Source organism: Culex quinquefasciatus, chromosome 2, assembly GCF_015732765.1.
Source record: "Culex quinquefasciatus strain JHB chromosome 2, VPISU_Cqui_1.0_pri_paternal, whole genome shotgun sequence".
Lineage (NCBI taxonomy): Eukaryota > Metazoa > Arthropoda > Insecta > Diptera > Culicidae > Culex > Culex quinquefasciatus.
Genome location: NC_051862.1, coordinates 197,294,915 through 197,314,515, shown reverse-complemented (window position 1 = coordinate 197,314,515; position 19,601 = coordinate 197,294,915). Strand labels below are relative to the sequence as shown.

The window sequence follows — 19,601 nt, the reverse complement described above, 5'->3', positions numbered from 1 at the left end:
AACCACATGTACACATATTTGAATATCTCAACCCGTCCTCCTCACACGTGGACAATTGTCCATAGAACAAAATCTTTATTGTATGCAGTGTGGACAATCGCTGAACCTCCCTACCTTCCTTAAGTGTCCACGTGGTTTATAGGTGGCCATACATCAAAAAAATATTTTAAAATTTCAAAATATAAAAATGAAAATAAACTATTTTTTTACACTCAAACCCCTATGGTTGACACCAACTGTTGTCAAACGAACGGGGTCATTTTTTAATTTGACACCCCTTTTACACGGAATTCACACACACTATCAAACGTTTGTTTTGATAGTATGCGTGCACGCCGTGTAAAAAGTGACAGTTCGTCACTTTTTAGTTTGACTTTGACCAACCAACGGGGTACAAACTAAAAAAGTGTCAAACGAAAAAGTGACCAACCACCGGGGGTTGAGTCGTTGAGTGTAATTTGAAATGATGGTGCTTGCTCAATAGAGCTTTATGACGTTTCGCGTACACACACTAGCGCACCATTTGATTTTGCTGTCCGGACAAAATTTAACCTCAATCTTTTTCGTGTACGTACACGCAATACATGCGAACGTAGATTACTCTATTTTAGAAACCAATACTTTTACCCAAATTGTATGAACATCAAAAAACGTGTAATCTTTAAATTTTTATTTCCAGAAGTGTAACACCGGCTGAACAATTTCATAGTAAACAGCCCCGCTGAAACGTCAAAGCTGTCAAAACATCAAAAAATTTTGCACAAAATTCTCGCATCGTCGTCCTTTGTGCGTTCGCAAAAACAACATTTTCGTTCCTGAAACAATCCCTCGATCCACTTCCGGCTCACGTAACCGTAACAGAAGATGAGCGCCCAGCAGCAGCAGCGTCCCACGGAGGAGAAAATGGACGTGGACGGCGACGGTCAAACGCCGGCTGCTGCACCGGCTCCTCCGGTTGCCGCGTCCGCTGCGGTGGCTTCCGGTTCCTCGTCTGGAATGGCTGCCGCCGCCGTTCCGACCAAGTCCTCGCAATTGGCAGCGGTGGCACAGCAGCAGCCGTCCGGTGAGTCACGCAACGTGATCGCCGGGAATGCGGTTCCGTCGGTGGCCTGCTCGCTGCACCCGCTGGTCATTATGAACGTGTCCGATCACTGGACGCGGATTCGCGCCCAGAAGGGCTTCAAGTCGCAGGTGTTTGGGGCGCTGATTGGCAAGCAGAAGGGCCGGAACATCGAGGTGATGAACTCGTTCGAGCTCAAGTTCGACATGGTCGACGATGAGGTGCACATCCTGATGGATTACTACAACGTGAAGGAGCAGCAATGTGAGAGATTCTTTGGTGGGGGGATTTTTGGGTTGTTTGGTCTCTAATGTGTCTTTTTCCCCCGCAGACAAACAGGTGTTCAGCGATCTGGACTTTCTTGGTTGGTACACGACGGGGGCGATCCCAACGGAGAAACACATCAACATCCACAAGCAGATCTGCCAAATCAACGAGTGTCCGATCATGCTGCTGCTGGATCCGACCAGCCGGAACATGAACCAGCTGCCCATTTCACTGCACGAGTCCATCATAGACATTGTCCAGGGTGACGCCGTGATGCTGTTCGTACCCCTCACGTACACGCTGGCCACCGAGGAGGCCGAGCGGATCGGAGTTGATCACGTGGCTCGGATGTCCACCAACGACACGGACGAGAACTCGGCCGTGGCGGAACACCTGCTGGCGCAGCACAGTGCCATCAAGATGTTGCACTCGCGCGTCAAAATTGTGCTGGCGTACATCAAGGCAGTGGAAAGTGGCCAGCTGGAGGCGAACCAGGAGATTCTGCGCGGCGCGTACTCGCTCAGCCGTCGGCTGCCGGTCATTCAGAATCCGGCCTTCAAGGAGGAGTTTTACACGGTGAGTGGGATTGAAAGGGATTGGTGGAGTTGGTTTGCCTTACTCGAGATTCTTCTGCTTCCAGCAATCGAACGATGTCGGCCTGATCACTTATCTGGGAGCTTTGACCAAGGTTTCCAACGACATGAACCAGCTGGTGAACAAGTTCAACGTTCTGTACGATCGCCAGGGCATGGGCCGACGAATGCGAGGACTATTCTTCTAGGACTCTTCAAGGTAAATCACAAACACGCTACTCTCATTTGCTATCTTTATTCAAATAATCCCCCGCGCGATCGCGCTCGCGCTCCACCCGGAGACATTTGATACAAAAACAAACCAACAATACACCGCGTAGATTCGAAATCCACCCAACCTGTGGCTTGTTCCATTTGAGCAGAACCGAAAAGAAACACGTCCCTGCTCCTCCTCCTCTTAGTCGGTGCTTTTGCCGGCCTTGGCGCCGCCCGCTTCCTCCTCGCTGGATTCTTCCTCCTCGTCGTCGTCGTCCGAATCTGTGTCGTCCTCCTCCGAGTAATCGTCCGAGTCCGAGTCGGCAAACTTGTAGTCGGACGCTTCGCGGTACGCCGTGTACTCCGCATCGTACACGTAATCGTCGTCTTCGCCGTCGTCATCCTGGCGCTTGCGGCCGTACTTGTGGCTGCGGACTGTGGAAACACATCAAAATTTAGATATAAAAAAAAGAAGTTCATGTTTTAATCATGAGAAGCAACTATTGAACTCACCCGACATGCTCAGATCCTTGGTCTGGTTGGTGTCGTAGTTGCACTTCGGACACGGAATCGGCTTGTTCTTGTCGTACTTGAAGCCCTTACGACGGATATGGTCCTCGCAGTAGCACGTCTTGCACCGCAGGCACGAGTACTGACCAAGCCGGTTGCACGACTGGCACTTGTACGACTCGGACTCCAGCACCTGGCAGGACGCCTGATGCTCAAACTGGTCGTCCTCACACAGAAAGTTATCGCAGAAGCAACACTTGTACATCCGCCCGCCGTGATCCCACACGCCACGCTCACACTCGACGCAGACGGCGTCCATCAGCGGGCAGGTGCACGCGTGCGACTGCAGACACTTCCGGCCGTGGCAGATCCACGCCTCGCAGTGGTCACAAATCGCCCCGACCATCTGCATCCCGGTGGTGAACACTCCGGCGTGCTTGATGACGCAGTCCCCGGTCTTGAGCATGCACTTTTGCTTGCCGCACTGGGCACAAATCGGCAAACGCTGCACGCTCTGGCAAAAGTAGCAAAACGCACGGGACTTTTGCTTCCTGTGAGAATTCGACAAGAAATTCGCATTAAAGAACCAAACTGACCCCAAACGACGGTGCACCGCAACTCACTTGCCACATTTCTCGCAGTCCATCGGGAGATTGCACGGCTGCTCCGGCAGCTGGGACTCCCGGTTCCGGATCTCCTTCTGGCGAAGCTTCTGCTTCTCGGCCTTCTTCCGCTGGCCAGTCTTCTTCTTCGGCATGCTGGCAGCGATAGGATCACGGAACTACGGAAAAAAGCGACCTTTTCTTCAGCAAGCACGCAGGCACGGCACCTCTAGATGGCCATTATTCAACCAACACACAAGTTTGTGCGAATTTGTTGTTGGTGTCTGACACCGCAATGTCAGATTTTGTGACGGGAAGAATCGTGGCCAAAGTGACAGAAGGAGAGAATCGATGAGTGAATGGTGGATTGGAACATGTTCCGTGCCATGCGCAAGAAAAAATGGAATAATTTTGTTTTAAATATTTTACAATTTTGATTTTCATAATATATGTACATACTCATGTTTTAATGCACAGTTTTTTTTTTGGGATTTACCGAAAAAAATATTTCCTGGGAATTTCAGAAAATCAACCAAAAGTATACATTTTTATAACTTTCTGAAAACATTTTTTTTAAATGCTGAGCAATAAAAGCAATAAATTATTCTCTGAGTTTTCGGTCATTCGATTTTTTTTTGTATTTTTTAATCCGGCTGAAACTTTTTTGGTGCCTTCGGTATGCCCAAAGATGCCAATATGCATCATTAGTTTGTCCATATAATTTTCCATACAAATTTGGCAGCTGTCCATACAAAAATGATGTATGAAAATTCAAAAATCTGTATCTTTTGAAGGAATTTTTTGATCGAGTTGGTGTCTTTGGCAAAGTTGTAGGTATGGATATGGACTACACTGAAAAAAAATGATACACGGTGAAAAAAAATTTGGTGATTTTTAATTCAACTTTTTGTCACTAAAACTTGATTTGCAAAAAAACACTATTTTTATTTTTTTTATTTTTTGATATGTTTTAGAGGACATCAAATGCCAACTTTTCTAAAATTTACAGAATGGGCAAAAAATCTTTGACCGAGTTATGACTTTTTGAATCAATACAGATTTTTTCAAAAAATCGAAATATCGGTCGCAAAAATTTTTCAACTTCATTTTTCGATGTAAAATCGAATTTGCAATCAAAAAGTACTTTAATAAATTTTTGATAAAGTGCACCGTTTCCAAGTTATAACCATTTTTAGGTAACTTTTTTGAAAATAGTCGCAGTTTTTCATTTTTTAAAAATAGTGCCCATGTTTGCCTACTATTGAAAAAAATATTTTTGAAAAGCTGAGAAAATTCTCTATATTTTGCTTTTTCGGACTTTGTTGATGCGACCCATAGTTGCTGAGATATTGCTATGCAAAGGCTAAAAAACAGAAAAATTGATGTTTTCTAAGTCTCACCCAAACAACCCACCATTTTCTAATGTCGATATCTCAGCAACTATAGGTCCGATTTACAATGTTAAAACATGAAACATTCGTAAAATTTTCCGATCTATTCGAAAAAAATACTTTCAAAAATTTAAAATCAAGACTAACATTTCAATCGGGCCAAACATTCAATATTACGCCCATTTGAAATGTTAGTCTTGATTTAAATTTTTTGAAAATATTTTTTTCGAAAAGACCGGAAAATTTCACGAATGTTTCATGTTTTAAGATTGTAAATCGGACCTATAGTTGCTGAGATATCGACATTAGAAAATGGTGGGTTGTTTGGGTGAGACTTAGAAAACATCAATTTTCCTGTTTTTTAACCTTTGCATTGCAATATCTCAGCAACTAAAGGTCCGAAAAAGCAAAATATAGAATTTTCTCAGCTTTTCAAAAATATTTTTTTCAATGGTGGGCAAACATGGGCACTATTTTTAAAAAAGGAAAAACTATGACTATTTTTAAAAAAGTTACATAAAAATGGTTATAACTTGGAAACGGTGAACTTTATCAAAAATTTACTAAAGTACTTTTTGATTGCAAATTCGATTTTACATCGAAAAATAAAGTTGAAAAATTTTTGCGACCAATATTTCGATTTTTTGAAAAAATCTGTATTGATTCAAAAAATCATAACGCGGTCAAAGATTTTTTGCCCATTCTGTAAATTTCAGAAAAGTTGGCATTTGATGTCCTCTAAAACATATCAAAAAATAAAAAAAAATAAAAATAGTGTTTTTTTGCAAATCAAGTTTTAGTGACAAAAAGTTGAATTAAAAATCACCAAATTTTTTTTCACCGTGTATCATTTTTTTTTTTCAGTGTAGTCCATATCCATACCTACAACTTTGCCAAAGACACCAACTCGATCAAAAAATTCCTTCAAAAGATACAGATTTTTGAATTTTCACATATCATTTTTGTATGGACAGCTGCCAAATTTGTATGGAAAATTATATGGACAAACTAATGATGCAAAATGGCTTCTTTGGGCATACCAAAGGCACCAAAAAAGTTTCAGCAAGATTAAAAAATACAAAAATTAAAATTAAAGAAAAAAGACCGATTCCGTAGAGAACTGCTCTGCTCTTAAATTTAAAGAATTAATCAGATTTTCAGAATTTTTGATATAAAGATTTTTTTCTGATGATATTAATTTCTGAAGCAACTAGAAATACACACATCTTGCCTTAGGAAAATAAACTATTACAATTTAGATTATGTGGCTTAATGAAACCATAAATAAATCATCAAAACACTATTTGTATTGTTTGAAAAATGCAAAAATATTTTTAAGGCTTGTTCCAAATATGATAAGTATGATTTTTGAAGAAAAACTAAAAAGCTTGTTCAACAGCTGATATCAGATTGAATTGTTTCAGAAAAGTTATTTGGCATGAAAATGATGTTTTACATGCAGTCAAGCTGTAAATCGATCTTCACACTTATGTTTACCATTAAAGTCGCCTGTACTATGATCAGAACACTTTTCAATAATTTTAAAATTTCCCGGGAATTCCCGGGAAATTGGTTGAAAATTTCCAAACTTCAAACTTTAAATAAAATTTGTACAAGCCTTAAATGGCCATGATTTGTAAATTTGGTGTCAAAGAAACTTTTATGTAAAATTGGACGTCCGAGTAAGCCTCAAAACTTCGAAATAAAAGTACTTTAAATTTTAAAAATACAAGAATAATTTTAGAACCTTTGCCAATTTTCGTTCCGTCATCAGGGGTGACATCAGGTCTAGGAGGTGAGATTGGGTCATACAAAAATGCTGAATTTTGTATGATCCAATCTCACCCCAAGACCCAAAAAATTTACTTTTCGAATCTCCAATAACCCAGAAGGGTAATTTTTTCCTCTTAACAAAATTTTTAGTTTAATGTTTCTTGTCTTTTTTCGGGCTCACTCCTGCGTCCTATTTTACATCAAAGCTCCATAGACACAAACTTTCCAAATTTATTTTAGCCTGCAAATTATTGAAAAATACGGTTTTTTTTAGAAAGTTAAATGAATGGGGTCGTACCGCCCCTCTGTCACACGATATCGGAAGATGGACCACGGATTCGTGACGAGGGACTAAAATTATCCTACAGTACAAAATGTTGTGTGAATCGAAGAGGGATCAGGGCTACTTTACCGATTTCTTGTGAGTTGGCAGAGAATGAACCAAAATTTTACTGAAGTCACCTCGGATTGGAAAATTTTGGTTTTCGATTTTTGGTCAAATCGCAATTGACAAATTTGTTCAACAACATGAAATCAATGGAAAATTTAGAAAAACTCAAAATGAAATCTACATTTTTCGCTCAACTAGGTAAATACAAAAAAAGGCCTTGATAAAATTTCACTTCGGATAATGGAAACTCCGGATAATCGAATAACGAAAAATATATGTTTTCCGTTGTCTTCATTTCGATTGTCGAGGTCAAGTATGACCCCTAAATTACTCTAAAGTTATTTAGAATTTTTAAACTAAGATGGCTGCTAAAAAATATGGAAATTGTATAGAGTTATCTAAGCCCGCTCTCACGCCCACTAGTACACCATTTGTTTTGCTGGCTGGTACAAAATTTAACCTCAATCTTTTTCGTGTACGTACACGCAATACATGCGCACGTAGATAACTCTATTCTAGTAGGCAATCAACCAGTCAAATTTGACTAAATTGGAAACGAAAAAAAACATGTTTTTTTCTGTTTTTGATTCGTTTAACCGAAGTCCCATACAAAACGTCGGAAAATCGAAATTTCGGATAGTCGAGACTTCAGATAATCTAGTCTGGACTGTAGGGGCAAGGGGGGGGGGGGGGGCAGAATGGCCCGCCTAAGTAAAATGCGCCAAAAACCATAGAAAGACATGAAAACTTCTGAATTCAGTGTAGTAGGCTTATGCTTTGGGATGTACCCTTCAATTTTGTATAGGGGAGAAAATCATGACGTCAGGAATGAAATCAAATCATGGCCTATCTACAATCACTTAGCTTAGAATAGTTAAGTAAAATAAAACTTAGAAAATGTACACAACTTACGGCCGTCATCCACAATCAACTTAGAAAATTTGCTGGGCTGATATACGTTGCTATGCAGTTGTTTGTTTACCTTTGATATGGAAACGTCAACTTACCGTAGATTTTGAAATTTTCCAAACCAAACGTCAGTTTCTAATTTGATTACTTTTCCATTGTAGAAGATCAGATTCATTTCCATTGATTCAAACTCCTAAGCTAAGTGAAATTTGCTAAGTTAAGTGATTGTAGATAGGCCATCACTCAAAGTTCATTTTGTGAGTGACTTTAACATTTTGGCCTAGTTTGACAGCTACCTCGTTCCCAGGTTTTCTGTGGGAGAGAAAAGGAGGCGAATACTTTATGAAAATCATACCTGTCAAAATTCCTAGCCTCAAAATTGGGTAGTAAAGCCCTATGTCCATTTTTATGTACAACGGTAAAAAACACGATTAAAAACCATTTCTGATCACTTTTTTTCATTTTAATGCAAAAATTTTTTTTGACTAGACAACATTTTATCTATGGATCAACTATGGTCCCCTTGAAACGAGCTGTCAAGTAGGAGCTTTTCTGTCAAAAAGGACCGCGAGGTTAATTTTTCAAAATTGATTTAAAAATCAATTTTAAACTCTTTGTGGTCGTACAAAGTGTCATTGTACTCAGAATAATAAGCTTTATCGCTGTTAACAATAATATCAGCAATCTAAGCTTCATTTTAGGAACCAATTTTGTCGCGAGTTGCTTTTCTCCTCTATACTTGGTTGATGACATTTTTTAGCTTAAAACTGATTTTGAGCCACTTTAAAAAAAAGTTTTTTCGACTACTTTTCCAGGGTACGGGGCAGAATGGGCCACCTTAGAAAACAAGCCATTTCATCTAATACAACGTTGAAGGGAGATAAGAAATGACTTAAGGTACCTTTCTATCATAGTTTCCATGAAGTTAGACCACTTAAGAGGCAGTATTTGTAAATTTTGCTCGGTTTGTTCTAGAGGTCGTATCGAGGTGCTCCGATTTGGATGAAACTTTCAGCGTTTGTTTGTCTATACATGAGATGAACTCATGCCAAATATGAGCCCTCTACGACAAAGTTAAGTGGGGTAAAACGGGCTTTGAAGTTTGAGGTCCAAAAAACCTAAAATATCTTAAAATTGCTCGCATTTGCGTAAAAATTCATCAATTCCAACTCTCTTAGATGCATTCGAAAGGTCTTTTAAAGCACTTCAAAATGTGCCATAGACATCCAGGATTGGTTCGACTTTTTCTCTTAGCTTTTGCAAATTACTGTCAAAAGTGATTTTTTTAAAACCTTAATATCTTTTTGCAACAGCCTCCAACACCCATACTCCCATAGATCAAAAGATAGGTAATTACATGGACTATTAGCCTACGGTGTTAACTTTTTGGCCAATCGCAGTTTTTCTCATAGTTTTTAGATTTTTCTAGAACAAACATTTTACAACGTTAGTTTTTGCCGTGTAGGCCGCCATAGCGGCACTTTTTGGTCTCAATTTTATCACATTCGGAATCCTCGGACAATTTCACGTAAGTTAAAAGTATTGGAGTTGTAAATTTGATTTAAAAAATATTTAAATAAAACATTTTTGAAAAAAGAAATAGATCTTATTTACCCTGTGATCAATACGTCAAATGCTGTATCAAGTAGGCGAAAACCTGTTTTACCCCTAATCCAACAAATTGTTAAAAAATATTTTAATTCATTCTAAATGGCATTTTTCCAATCAAATTTACAATTCCAATACTTCTAACTTACGTGAAATTGTCCGAAGATTCCGAATATGACAAAATTGAGACCAAAAAGTGCCGCTATGGCGGCCTACACGGCAAAAACTAACGTTGTAAAATGTTTGTTCTAGAAAAATCTAAAAACTATAAGAAAAACTGCGATTGGCCAAAAAGTTAACACCGTAGGCTAATAGTCCATGTAATTACCTATCTTTTGACCTATGGGAGTATGGGTGTTGGAGGCTGTTGCAAAAAGATATTAAGGTTTTACAAAAATTCATTTTTGACAGTAATTTGCAAAAGCTAAGAGAAAAAGTCGAACCAATCCTGGATGTCTATGGCACATTTTGAAGTGCTTCAAAAGACCTTTCGAATGCATCTAAGAGAGTTGGAATTGATGAAGTTTTACGCAAATGCGAGCAATTTTAAGATTTTTTAGGTTTTTTGGACCTCAAACTTCAAAGCCCGTTTTACCCCACTTCCCTTTATCGTAGAGGGCTCATATTTGGCATGAGTTCATCTCATGTATAGACAAACAAACCTTGAAAGTTTCATCCAAATCGGAGCACCTCGATACGACCTGTTACACATTGGTGAAAAACTCGCTCTTAAATAAAAATATTCACTTACAAAAACAAACATTTTTGAAAATAGTGTTAATATATTGAAAATGGACACTATTTTTACATTAAATCATCGAAACAACTAAAAAATCAACTAATGTTGCGTTATTTGTGAAGCTACCAGGAGTGAAACAATTAATTTAATCAAAATTTCATAACTGTTGATTGTTTTTATAAGGCAGGATAAGGGTGGTCCATTATGCTCCCAAGTGGATTTTAATTTAACACTTCCCCCACCAAGCCTCTAAATGATTTTAAGGTTCCGTTGTTGTTTGTATACCTTGGTAGTAACATCTAGTAACGTTATAAGCATTGAGCAAACTTTTTCAAACAATCAAACTTTTCAGAAAGCTTATTTTAAAACCTCGAAATAAACAACATTTGCGTAGATTTGTCAATAAATTTATTTGACGTCCTTTATAAGGCCCTTGCCTTACAATTGGTCTAAATCCATTCTATAGCCCAAAACCAAGGGTGACCCATTCTGCCCCCACCGCCCCTATGTATTTTTTTGTTCCGTTTTTATTGTTCTGCCTTAGTTCTCCCAATAACCACGTGGAGGGTGGCAATGACTAGAAGCCACAATGGCAAAAAGAAGTAAAAGGCGGTGTAAATTGAAGGGGTGGTTCCGTTCTACCACCCACCCCACTCGTCCATCTGGGTATTGTTCAGCGCGAGGACCAACAAAAGGACTCGTTGTTTGCCACAACACATCCGCCCACAGGAGGAAAAACACCAGAAGTGGAAGCAATAAAGAAGGATTTTCTTTATATTTGCGCCTCTTCCGTCGTCATCGTCGTCGTTGGGCGGCGGGATCGAGCTCAATGATGGGGTGTTATTATGATCTTGATCTCGGAGAATAAAGCTGCTGATGCTGCTGCTGGAGAGTATTTTTGTATTCTAGTACAAATAGCCTCCGACAGTGGATTCACGGAAGCATAAATTGTGTGGTGTTTTGACTTTTCGAGGGGACCATTTGTTCGTTTTATTGATTTTGTGTGGACCGTTTAGCGAACAATTTGTTATGCATGACAGAGAGCGGCTTATTTTTGGAAGACGGGTAAGCTTGTTCATTGGGGAAAATATGTCAGTATGTAGGTATTTGGATATTGAGCGATAATTTTATTCAAAAAAGAGTTATTTATTTAGTTAGCATTTCTCTCACTCAATTTTCTGGCAAATCCGGATCTGCCTGATACCAACATCCATCTCGACCGGAAATTTGCTTAGCTTCGTAGTACTTGTTAATGTCCTTGCAAGGAATCTGCATCGAAACCGCACTGCGCACCAGCCGCTCGTTGGGGGCAATCCTCGTGTAACTTCCGCCAGCCGAACGTCGGTTCATCGTGAAAATGTCTCTGGGTTTCCCGAACGGCACCAACAGCGGCTTCAAAAGCGGAATCGGCTGGCCACAATCATCCTGGGTGGCGTGATCTCCACATGCGAAACAACTACTCGGTCTAGATTTGCTTCTGACAGTGCCGGCCGCCGATCCCGGAGGTTTGGTTTTGGAAGCTTCATTTTGGTTGAACCGCTTTAATTCAAACTGGAGTTTCGCAAGTTCTTTACGAATGGTCTCCAGGTCGGCAATATCCGCTTTTGTCAAGTTCTGTTTGTCTTGGTCGTAAATCTTCGATCTACTCCATGTGTCTAGTTTGAAGATGTCTTCGTGGAGTAGCGCTACGTTCCGGGCTACATCCGCCTGGATGATGTTGAAGCAATCAAACGGTACGTACTTGTTCAAGTCCTTAGCGTATGCTCTGAGTGCTAGTTCCGCTTGAACTTCAGCCTTGTCCGCTTTGACCGTAGCAAAGTAGTTGATTTGTTCGGTAACCGTCCGCACTGCGTCCATAAACTGATTGCGTTCCTTCTCAATGCAACGGATCGAACACTTTACCTCTCGTAGCTGAATCTCCAGAAGATCCAGTCCTCGATCGAGTTCTTCAAACTTCGTTTCGTGCTGTCCCACAATCAACCCGATACAGTCAAGATCAGCGCTTAACCGAGCCACCTTTTTCTGCTCCTCGCAAAGCCGACCTTCAAGCAGTCCAATCTGATCCAGGGTTTCGTTCAGCATCTCCAGTGTTTCCGCCCGGCCCGACTTTAACCCGCTGACATCGTGCTCCAGGGCTTGCAGCCGTACCAAGTAAGCCCTCAACAGGTTCATAATCGCTTCCAACTGTGAAGCTGATGCCTCGCGATCGCCGGAGGACTCCAACGAGGTGGATGTCGTTTCGTCGATTTCCGCTGATCCGTTTCCGCTGTTGAGATCGATCGAACCGGACCCCAGTTCGTCGGAAGAACCGGAAGGTTCATCTTGGCTTGAGGAGAAGGACTCTTCGGGCACTGCACCGGGTTGGTCCTGGGGCACATTTAGATCGACATCCACGGCAAGATCTTCGAGTTTGGAACCGACGATAAGCGCTCGGATCAGGGTGTAGAGAAGCCTGAGGTTGACGGTTCCGGACTTTGGTTTCTCGAACGAGAAATCCACCAGATCGATAAGTCTCGTAGAGCTCGTTGCGGACATTCTGGCTGAGGGTTGAGGTTTGTCAGAGTGTCGCTTACTTTGATTTTGATGAAACTTTTTTGAATTTTTTTTTATTTCCTGCTTGATTTCCTGGGTATTTTTGGTTTTGTTTAAAAATATTTAATCATAGGTAAATAATAGCAATATTTTTTTGTTTTCTTGAACTAAAACTTTACAGAAATAAAATTTTACATTTTCGATAAATTGACTTTCCTTTCTTTTAAGCAAAGAAGCACAGTAACAAGAATTTTGAATTTTTGTGAGTAACAATTATGAATTAAGAATAAGTCTATTCCCTATAAGGCGTTGGTTCCATATATTTATAGCACTTTTTTAAAATAAAACTCTTTTCAATTAAGAGACTATTACGAACACCTTCCTGAGTGAAGAATATGCTTATTCTAATCATATTTCTAGATTTCCAAAAAAAGTGTTCACGTGGTTTATGGATGGTCCCAATGCTGTTCAAAATTTATATCCCCTCCTTTTCAAAATCGGCCTGAAAACATTTTTTTTTGCAATTCCGTCGTGAAACAACTTATTTTTCTTGTCATTTTCGAAAAACGAAATGGCCTACTTTTCTTCACCAAAAATAACAGATCGAAACAAGGGGAAAACCACTCTCATCAAAGAGCCCTGGGCACCATCGGGCACGTTCTCGGGCACCTTCGGGCACCTTCAGGCACCTTCAGAAACATGCTCGGCACCTTTCATTCTGACTTTGACAGTTAGAAAATCCAATTCAAAATATCAAAGTAATCAGGATTCTGTCCCTAACATTTTTAGTTGTCAGAAGAACTGTTTCTGGTTGCAAGTGCATTTTGTTAAATTAATTTGTGAGCTAAAAAAATGTATTTGCCGTGAAATCTTTTTGTTGCTGATCTTTTTATTTTTATAACGTAAGGAAAGTAATTTTTAAATCATAAATAACGAACCTATTATTCTTTTGTAGATGTTGGAAAAAAAACTCGATATTTTGATTGAAGCACAATTTCAAGATAATAAATACGGCATGCAAGAGCTTAATTTTGAAATTTGATAATATTTTAAAATGTATTTAAATTCTTCAGGAATAAAAGCAATGTTATATGCTTCTGGTGTACTTTTATGTGAAACAGAAAAACAGAATAACGTTTATGGTCTAGAAATTAGTTTTGTCACTGTGAATCGTTTCACTATTTAGCATTTGGGCACATTGAATTCAAAGTTTGAACGACGACATTTAAACATGGATAACGTCGAATGGTTACGCTGTCCGCTATGTAAGCGCATGATCATGGATTCGATTCCCATCTGCTCCAGCCTTCCTTCGGATGGGAAGTAAAACCTCGGTCCCGGCCTTAGTTGTTGTCAGGCCGTTAAGTCATCCCAGGTGTAGGATTCGTCTCGTCGTTGATTTGTGTACATTAAATGGCTATGTATGTGATTGTTGTTGAAATAGACCTCAATATTATTGAAATGCCTAATAAAAAGATTTTTAATATTCCCTAAAATTTTATTGAATTTTTATTGATAATGTCCATTTCGTCGAAACATACAATAAGCAAGGAACAGCTCTTGAACCAGCTAGGGACATCGCCGTGATTTTTGGAAACAGGGGAAGCTGGGTAGGACCAGTTTGGTGTTCGGCGGACCAGGTGTACGGTGTAGGACCAGGTTCAGTGTTCGGTGATGACCACTTTTGACTACAACGCTGGACCGAGACGATTGCCACAGCTTTTCGTGCTGACGGCTGTCGATCACCGAGGATCGAGCCACTGAAACTACATTAGGGGGAGCGGTTCTCTATCCCGAACCTCTCTGGGAGAATCACACGACCCGTTTTAGCAGGACGCGCCCAGCTCGAAGGCCACACACGCATCACCCATTCACTCAGTTTGGATTGGATTATAAAATCAATGGATGCATTCCGTTTGTGTTTGATTTTATAATTATTTTTTTCAATCGTTTTTCCCTAAAAGAGAAAAGTATTTGAACAAATTACATTCTATTGTTTGATTAAACACATCTTACCAACAATCAAAACTCTGCAACAATAGATTTCATACAGCAGAATAAAAAAAACTTGATAATCAAATCTTTGGAAAACCGAAAGCTAAACGCTGACAAGATTGTAAAAACAATATAAACAAATATTGTAACACGGTTGCTATGTACCGTCCTGTTTTCTTTCTTGGTATCAGGCTCACTCAGGCACCATCGGGCACGTTGGGGCACCTTTAGGGCACAGCCTACTCGGGGGCAATGAGCAGAGTGGTTTTCTCCTTGGATCGAAAGTTAATACCTTCCAATATCAATAGTTCTACTTTTCAGCACTGAATTGGGTGCTGAAAATTTGAACTTTTCAACATTAGTATTGAAAAGTAATTTTTTGTTTTATGTTTTTTTTTAAATAAACATGACAAATTTGCCTTTTTTTTAATTTGCAATTTCTGTAAGGGGTTACATACATGTAAATCGACAAAAAAGTTAGAGGTTGGTGTGAGCACACACTTAATTTTATTTAAAGGGCATTAAAGTATACATTTTCATTTATTATCAAAACAAATTTGAAGACATTTGGTTGTATCATTGCCGAGATATAGCTATTTGAAGTTAGCAGTTTCAAAAACGGGTGCCACGATATCTTAACACTGCCATGACCAAATCGGCTCAAAATTTTGGTAAAGACTCGTTAAACCGGTCCTGTGTGCATGACGAAAACCGATTTTCATAAAACTTATTTAAAAAAAAGTTATAAATATTTTTGTGTTTTTCATATAAAAAATCGTCAGTTCTTTTATTATTGTATTTTTTTTAAAGCAAAATTTCAAAATCGTCATGCACATGGAATGTGTCTTGAGAGTATTAACCCCAAATTTTAGCAGATTTGGTCCGTCCCATCTCGAGATATCGTGGCACCCGTAAATCAACTCGGTGTTTCTAGAAAAACGCTCAGAAAGTTTGACAGTCCGCTTTGCGCACGGCAGAATGTTGAGCTGAAAATCGTCTCTAACTCAGTTTAATCATGTAATATCTTCATGAAACTTTCAGGACTGATTGAAAATTATCTATTTATTGGATTCAATATTTTTTTCTGTAATATCAAATTTTGTGATTTTCTACATGTATGTAACTAATTCAAGTTTTTTTTTAATTTCTATTAAATTTGTTCATTTTAATCAAAAAGTAGTTCAAAATGGTCATAAAATGGAAAATCTGACAAAATCTGGCTAATTCGGCACAGAGAAGGTTGAATCTTTATTCTGGCTTTCACTTGAAAAATCTGGCATTCTTAGATTAATCTGGCAACCCTGTTTGTGTGTCCAAATTTATTCTTGTAAAGTAAGCAAATAATATCGATATACGATTTATTAACAATATCCTACTATCAATTCCACAAATCTATACCGTATGTTCTTCATTCTAATTGAATGTGTCAAACTATGGTCTTCATACCCCTCAACAAACCGCACCAGTTTGTAAATCCCTCCCATAATCCTAGCACATTACCCGGGAGGCGCTGCTGTGTGATGATTATCGTAATGACGATAATAATCCGTGAAATATTGTCACATATAAAATCGTCCAACGAGTGGCGAGAGGGTCTCTCTATTATTACTTACTCTTGTTTACCATTACACACAAACAGCATCTGGTGCTAAATTGCTGGTGTGTGACAAATCGAGCCAAACATTTCATTAGGGCACAAAACCAAAAACCGCGATTCGAGAAAATCGCTGGCAAAAAGTGGACAACTTGTTTCAATTCCTATTTAAAAAGAAAGCTTGACTGGTGGTATTTTTACTGATGATACGATAAAACACATCATTATCCTCAACTTTGCTTTAATGCTTCTTAATTTATGTTGGTTTTCGCAAAATCTCATAATTTTAAAAAATCTCGCTATTGGGCCCTTTTAACTTTCCAACTGTTGATCATAATGGGCCCTTTCTTAACGCAATTTCGAAAAGAACTAAAAGGGCACTAAAGCGCTGTCACCTGATTGTTGCTTTTAATGATGTTTATGGACCTTTTTGTTTAGTAAGGAATAATGAGGAATTCAGCGGAAATTTTGATAATTTGTGAAGTTTTGTGATCGAATGGTGTAGATAATGTATGTGAAACATAAAAATTCTTCAAAAGTGTACTGAACTGCAGCCGCGGGCCGTATTGAATATTGTATTTCGACGAAGTTTTTTTCTGCAGAAATCCTTGGTGATACGTGAACCAAACTTTGTTTTGAAGTGAGTTAGTATTAAGAATGTATGAAAAGTTCACTTTATACCATAGAAAGTTCCTTAACCACGAAAGACTAACGAAAAAGAAAAGGGCACAATTGAACTTTTTTTCTGGTTCGGAGTGAACTTTGTTATGTGCCCTTTTTTTTTTTGATTTTTTCAATAGGAAATTGTTTTCTATCAATATGTTTCTTGGATGGCATGTAGGGAATGTACTAATGAATGGAATAGTGAAATAATCCCAAATGTTTACGTTTTGGTTTTGTGCCCTAATGAAATGTTTGGCTCGAAATAATATACAGCAATTTTCTGCATCGTCTGGGTGGCACAAATTTTGCCATTCATGAAAATCGCACATCCTTTCTCTCCCCACGTGCAATTTAGTCGCCACGTTTAGCAGAGACACCGAAAAAGATTACCTTCCTCTCCCTCGGGTTTCGTTTCGCTTCCGTTCCTCGCCGCTTTAGCAGCAGCGATTAAGAAAACAAAAAGACTGCGGGTTTGGCGAAAGGATTATGCTCGAAATAAATAATTTACACAATGATGAACGGGGTAATGATCGGGAAAATGAGTGGGGTGGAAAATGGGGTAAACATTTTTCGATGATTTAGCAATTTTGTTTCCGGTTGATTTTTGAGTTATTAAAACTGAATTTTAGTTCCTAATAAAATTCGTTACGTTGATAACCTTGAGTTTAAAAAACCTTATATCTTTCAATTTGACCAAATACCACCTTTTAAAAACAAGACAATAATCAATTCTGTAAAAAAATATTTTTGTCAAAACAACATCATTGAAGGGCAACATTTACAACTCTGGAAAATTGTTTTGCCTTCTCATACACACCCCATCACGAGGGCGGAAAAAAGGATCTGCGATGTTTACTGTTGTGCTTTCACTCAACCATTTATCATTCATCCGGGATTATTGTTCAGTTCACCGTTTACCACTTCAGCAGCAGCAGCAGCACACGTAAACGTCGCAAACACACCCATGTACAAAAATAAGGGCATTTATGTTAACAAAAGGGGTCCTATACCCGCTCACTTACAATGTGTTTGTGTGATCAATTTTCACCAATTTGTTGACAACTTTATGTGAAAAAGGAAAATCAACACCACATGTTGTTCGCTTTTTGAAAAAGTCCAAGTAGTTTTTAAAAATAATTTGTTCTCATTCGGTTACATTTAATTGTTACCAAGAAAACAATTATTTTTCTAAAATGTGTTAAAGAATGAAGTTTTGTTACCAACCCATTTGAGTGTCTCTTTTTGGATTCGCTTCTAGCGGATTGCAGACTGGATTTCGCCATGTGATGTGATTGTTGTCTAAGCCCAAGTTGCCTTGGAATCGATAATTAGGAATAGAATCAATTCCACCTGAACCAGATTCTCACCACCATGACAGCCGTTCATTGCCGGCCGCTCCCATCTCCACCGCTCACCAGGGACAAGGAAAGGGATTTGGAAGACGGGAAACGCTGAGGTTCTCCTTTTTTTAAGAGGACAAGGGAAAATCTCCACGGTGTCCTCAAGTAAGTTTCGCTTGGAGTTGGACGGTAATTGAGGAGGTATAAGGCCTAGAATACGCTCTAAGCAAGCGTTGCGACCATTGGCATAATGTGTTTAAGCGTTATAATTTTATTCTCAAGGCAAGCAATCGGATGTTGCTGTCGAGAAAATAAAGGGATATTTACAACACAATTCGTTTCATAACTAAACTTCATGAGTACACTCCATACTCGATTATTATTTCCGATTTTCCTATGTTCGTTTATCCGAATGTCTTCAGATAAACTTTGAATAATAGGATTATGAAAAAAAAAGATTTTGCGGTAAATTTGTTGTCCAAATCGGCCAATTTTTTGTTCTGTTAAGTTCTATTCGATTGCAAATTTAATTTAACATTTAAAATTGAGTTGAAACCATTTTGAGTTACATTTCTATTTTTCAAAAAAAAAAATAAATCTTTGCTAGGCAAATTACAGTGAGTCAAATATTTGTCCGTATCCCCCCGTACGGGAAATGTTTGTGATATAAAAGTACATTAAATTCGACTAAAGTGCCATGTTTTATACATCAATCGATGCGGCAGAATGTCCTCTTTAAGACACTGTCATTGGATTTGCAAAACACTTTTTCTTGAAAAATACAAAAATTGTTTACTGAAAAAAGACAAAAAAAGAGGTCAAATAATTGTCCGTACCCCTAGTAAAATTACAAAATCTGATCGATTTAAGTGAATTCATTTATGAAATGTTGTTTCAGTGTCAAATACTAGTACGTTTAGCCAGTTTGTGACAACTTTGAACTTCTGATAAGTTTGTTTAGTTAATTTATATTAAAAATTGGATTAAATTTAGTTTTTTAAAGTAAAACTTATCAAAACATTAGTTTATAAACAACTATTTTTATAAAATTGCTATTTTGTGTTGTAAGAGTCTCTATTGAACAAGTTTCAACAATATTTGTTCAAAATATACATTGATTTCATCTTTTTTATTGACATTTTTCGACCAAAAATACTGTTTCGGAACAATACCGTTAAACAATCCGGATTGTCCCGGAACCGGTTCAACCCCTCGGAGGGAAATTTTGTGGTGATCAGATAGAGGACAAAAAAACCCACCTCTTGCAATTTGAAGCATCCAATTTCGTCCACTACAGCCCGATTACGAGTCCCTAGTCTGAAATTTGAAATTTTCACTTTCCGTGCTGAGAATTTCTGTACCGTTCTGGGTCAGAATGTTTTGCTTGGGGAATTTGAAAATTTCAAATTTCAGACTAGGGACTCGTAATCGGGCTGTAG

General features: G+C 38.6%; 2 protein-coding genes across 2 annotated transcripts; one reads left to right on the top strand and one right to left on the bottom strand.

Moving 5' to 3' along the window:
- Nucleotides 1-725: 725 nt before the first annotated feature.
- LOC6036463 (COP9 signalosome complex subunit 6) lies at nucleotides 726-2,257 on the top strand. Its single transcript, XM_001846461.2, has 3 exons — nucleotides 726-1,324; nucleotides 1,392-1,903; nucleotides 1,968-2,257. The coding sequence occupies exons 1-3, from the start codon at nucleotides 865-867 to the stop codon at nucleotides 2,106-2,108; spliced, it is 1,113 nt and encodes a 370-aa protein (XP_001846513.1). The 5' UTR covers nucleotides 726-864; the 3' UTR covers nucleotides 2,109-2,257.
- LOC6036464 (zinc finger protein 330 homolog) lies at nucleotides 2,140-3,518 on the bottom strand. Its single transcript, XM_001846462.2, has 3 exons — nucleotides 3,249-3,518; nucleotides 2,629-3,176; nucleotides 2,140-2,550 (listed from the first exon to the last, which is right to left on the bottom strand). The coding sequence occupies exons 1-3, from the start codon at nucleotides 3,380-3,382 to the stop codon at nucleotides 2,318-2,320; spliced, it is 915 nt and encodes a 304-aa protein (XP_001846514.1). The 5' UTR covers nucleotides 3,383-3,518; the 3' UTR covers nucleotides 2,140-2,317.
- Nucleotides 3,519-19,601: the final 16,083 nt, after the last annotated feature.